The sequence below is a fragment of the Primulina eburnea genome, chromosome 9 (genome assembly GCF_022965805.1).
Source record: "Primulina eburnea isolate SZY01 chromosome 9, ASM2296580v1, whole genome shotgun sequence".
Classification (NCBI taxonomy): Eukaryota; Viridiplantae; Streptophyta; class Magnoliopsida; order Lamiales; family Gesneriaceae; genus Primulina; species Primulina eburnea.
The window spans coordinates 27,003,500-27,007,598 of record NC_133109.1 but is presented as its reverse complement, the minus strand read 5'-3'; the positions used below and the strand labels follow the sequence as shown (position 1 = coordinate 27,007,598).

At 32.2% G+C, this 4,099-nt stretch overlaps 1 protein-coding gene across 1 annotated transcript; it reads left to right on the top strand.

The window, feature by feature from the left end:
* Positions 1–1,232: 1,232 nt before the first annotated feature.
* Positions 1,233–3,423, top strand: LOC140840473 (uncharacterized). Its single transcript, XM_073207657.1, has 3 exons — positions 1,233–1,352; positions 2,268–2,582; positions 3,051–3,423. Exons 2-3 carry the CDS (start codon positions 2,297–2,299, stop codon positions 3,275–3,277), a joined length of 513 nt encoding a protein of 170 aa, XP_073063758.1. The 5' UTR covers positions 1,233–1,352; positions 2,268–2,296; the 3' UTR covers positions 3,278–3,423.
* Positions 3,424–4,099: the final 676 nt, after the last annotated feature.

The window sequence follows — 4,099 nt, the reverse complement described above, 5'->3', positions numbered from 1 at the left end:
ATATTTAATTTCATGCATGCAATAAATATATTATACATTATTTATCACACACATGCATGTATGAATAAATATTTACATGCATATACATAGATTATTACCTATTTTTTGGGTATATAAATAAATTTAACGTCTTAGTTTCAGGAATTTGAATAATTAGAATCACGTAAATTTTTTGGTAAAATTTATAGGGATAAATTTTCAGGTGAAAAGCATTGAAAAAAATATAAATTTTTAAAAGGCAGTTAAAAAGAAATAATTTAATGGAAACATAGGTTCATACATTTGTTGTTTTACGACAAATTATAAATAGTGGTAACAGTGTAAATATTCTTTCAAATCATACAATATTGCAAATGTCATATTTCAATCACTTTCTTATTATGAACAATTATTGTTCTCAGCAGAAAATATAGCTATAAATTATAAATTTTTTGTTTTATTTTAGTTTTTAATCTTGGATAAATAAGCTAAGAAGTATATAAAACTCGAATCGCATTGTTCGATGAGTCGGGGGAGGCACTGAGGCGCCTGGAAGGGGCGCTATTGCATCCTCGAACAATCCAAGGCACTGGGGAGGTGAATAAGCTCCCTATATATGTGCCCTTGAAATTTTTTAGGGTCGTGAAAGAGGTGCTTAGGTGCTCGTAAAGTGCATTTTCGAGATTTGTGAGTTATATATCAATCCATGTGAATTAATTAATAACTTAAGACACAAAATAACATCAACTTTGAGATGATCAAACAAAGGAATATCTTTTGTATTCATATTGAATTTTTTCTTCTTTCATCTTAAAAGTTGTTTCATTTTCTGGTTATGAAACTCGTGATTTGTAGTGTTATTATCATAAGCTGAAAGTCGTGGTATCTTGAGAGATGATTATCATATCTCATTAGCATCATGAGTGCAAATTCTTCTTAAAGACAAAAAATTCTCTTTTGTGACTTCGAATTTCTTCTTAGAGACAAAAGAGTTCTCTTTTGCGACTTCGAATTTGATAACATAGTTATTGAGTTTTATTATCTAGATTTCAAATCCTTTGAAATTGTTCACCAGAAATCCCCACCAACATTTACAATACTATTCTTAAAATTTATATACAAAACTGTTTTATATTATCTTAAGAAAAAAATATGTTGTATTTTATAAATAAAAATATATACACATATTTTTTTTTGGAAATTAAAGTATACGCATAGAAGAAACGTGTGGAGTATATTTTAAATGCGGGTAACGTAACATGGACATGGATTGCTTTCAAAATAAGCCCCAGGCGATTTCTGTTCTATAAAAAAATTATACAACAACACAGAATTCTTCCCAAAAAATCTCTAGGGGAACTGCATTTTAATAGGTATATTTTTCGCTTAATTCTTGACTACAAATATAAACTCTTGGATGATTTGTGATCCAGAATTTCGTGAATTGTCCTTGTGATTATGGTGTTAGATGTTGGCTTCATTTGTTGTTAAAGTTTTGTTTTCCTGTCTATAACCCCTTTAGTTTTTTTGTTGAAGCTGTTATCAAATTTTCTTGTTTCTTGCTTGCAATCAATGGTTGATGTCGTGAGAATCTGTTAAATTCTATTTGAGAACGTAAAATTTTATATTTCTTTTTTGAAAAATTAGGCTTAATTTTGGTAGAGGGGGATTTCTCTCTCACTTCTTGCTCTAATGCTTGCGTTTTTGTATGATTGTTGCATTACCTTTGAGTTTATACGATTTTCATTTGGATATAGAGAATTGATTGATGATGTTGGTCCTTTCTATCTTCGTTTTTGTGTGGCTTTAATCATGTTGTATGAAGAAGGATTTTATAGTTGTTGAATAATAGAATTTAAATTTGACGACGTTTATTCGAAAAACAGTAGTCTTCGTCACCAGGAACTGTTGCCAGGGAATGTATTGCATCTTGTTTTTTGTGTGGCTTCAATCATGTTAGAGTTTGGATTTTTTGTTAGTTTTTTTTTTTTTGCAGTTGAGAGAATTGTTTAAAGAGTTATATGTGAAAATGTATACACTTTGATTCTTATGTCTGAAAATTAACTTCTGTATTTCCTTGTGATTCTTCAATTTCAACAACAAAAATGAATCTTGAATGATATAGTATCAAGCCTTTAGGATGAGATACAGTTTGCGATTCAAGGTCTGTTGATCAACAATATCTCATAAAAAGTCCTGAAATGTTTCTCGAGACTACAGGAGTAACATAAATTTATATTCTTGTTGTCCATAATTATTGCATATGCTCATTTCTCCATGAATTACAGAGCATTATTTTGATCTGACTTGGAGAAAAATGGGAGACAGAAAGGAAAACCCGGATAGCCAGGATAAAGGGTTGTTTTCGAATCTTGCAGCATATGCTGCTGGAGCTGCTTATTACCCTCAACACCATGGACCGTACCCGCCTCCTGCATATCATCCGCATGGTTATCCACCACAAGGATATCCTCCATATGGATATCCACCTCCGGGCGGACATCCACCAGCAGGGTACCCTCCTCCTCCAGGATATCCACCATCTGGATATCCTCCCCCAGGCGGATTTCCTCCTGCCAGTTATCCGGGGTCGTCCCATTCAGGTAATCTCAGATGATATATTATCTCTGTTGAGTCTGATTATCATTCTTGCTGTATTCCTTGGAGCTCATGATCATTTGATATTGAAACAATTATTACTATTTAGATGAGTTTTCCTACCTTTTTTATGCCAAGTTTAGAATTGTACAAAAGTTTTTCCTCCACCCTTGTTCTGTTCTATGAAAATGGAGAGGAAGAGCAAGGAACTCAGCATTGGAAGAGAGCATATAAGTACATCGCCGATGGAAATATGCAAGCGGGTTCATAAATGAGAATTCAGTGAATTTCACTAATCCGTTATGTTTTCAAATTTCAATCCAATAAGAACCAGGGCTCGAATAGGATGGAATTTCCAAAATGACTAAATCACAGTATTAGACGGTCCTCTCAACTGTATTGTCCCTGGTGTCAACTTCTCTTTAAACTGTGCTCGTGTTTGCTTCATACAATGTCATAAACAACTATCACAGGCCACGGAATTGGAGGACTCTTAGCTGGAGGTGCCGCAGCAGCAGCCGCTGCATATGGGGCTCACCATTTGGCTCACGGTGGATATCATCATGGTGGATATTTTGGCCATCACCATGGAAAGTTTAAGCATGGAAAGTTCAAACATGGCAAGTTTGGGAAACGCTGGAAGCACGGTATGTTCGGGAAGCATAAGGGCAAGTTTTTCAGGTTCAAGAAGTGGAAGTAACTTCATCGTCTCTCATCATTTTAAGTCCAGCTATTAATGACTTTGATTTGCCTACTGTTTTATACATTAATTTTATAGGTCTTGCACAAAAATCATGTCAAAACTCATGTATATTATATAGTCCAACGATTTAAACTATATGAGATGTATTTCAGTTTCACCATTGCTAACATAAATTAATGAACATTTTTTAAGAGGGTTTGAGTAAAAAATGATTTGCTGGCGATTTTTGTAAATGGTTAAAAAATTTAAAACAGAAGAAATATGGTTTTTAGGTTCTATTTTTAACATTTTCCTTTTCTAAACATAGTAAAAGCTAATTTTTATTAATGATCCAAATATAGTATTTTCTACTCTTTTTTTTCTAAAAAAAATTTCACGAAGCTATGTTAAATATTATTCTCAAGTATTTTTTGGCATTCAAATAGATTTTTGCTCAAACTAATGCCTACAAACTGTTTTGGTGTGCGTTGGATGGTTAATAATCATATCTAATCAAATGTTTATAGTTGCAATTTTGTGTATTTATTATTTATCTTACATATCATTAATTATTTTTGCAAGATCTAGAAAATTCGAACTACGTAACCTGACTGCATGCAATTTAGGATTTTTAATAAAATCATTGTTTCTAACTATTTTAAAACTTTAAAGGCGTGATTATTGCATCATTATATATGTAATTTAACTAAAGTTTCATGCATTAGGGTTTTGAGTTGTATTTCACGGTCGAAAGAGGAACGGAGACCGGTGATATTTAGGAAAAACATTTTTATTAAATAGTTATTTTTAATTATTTAATATAAGGTGTATTTAAGTATG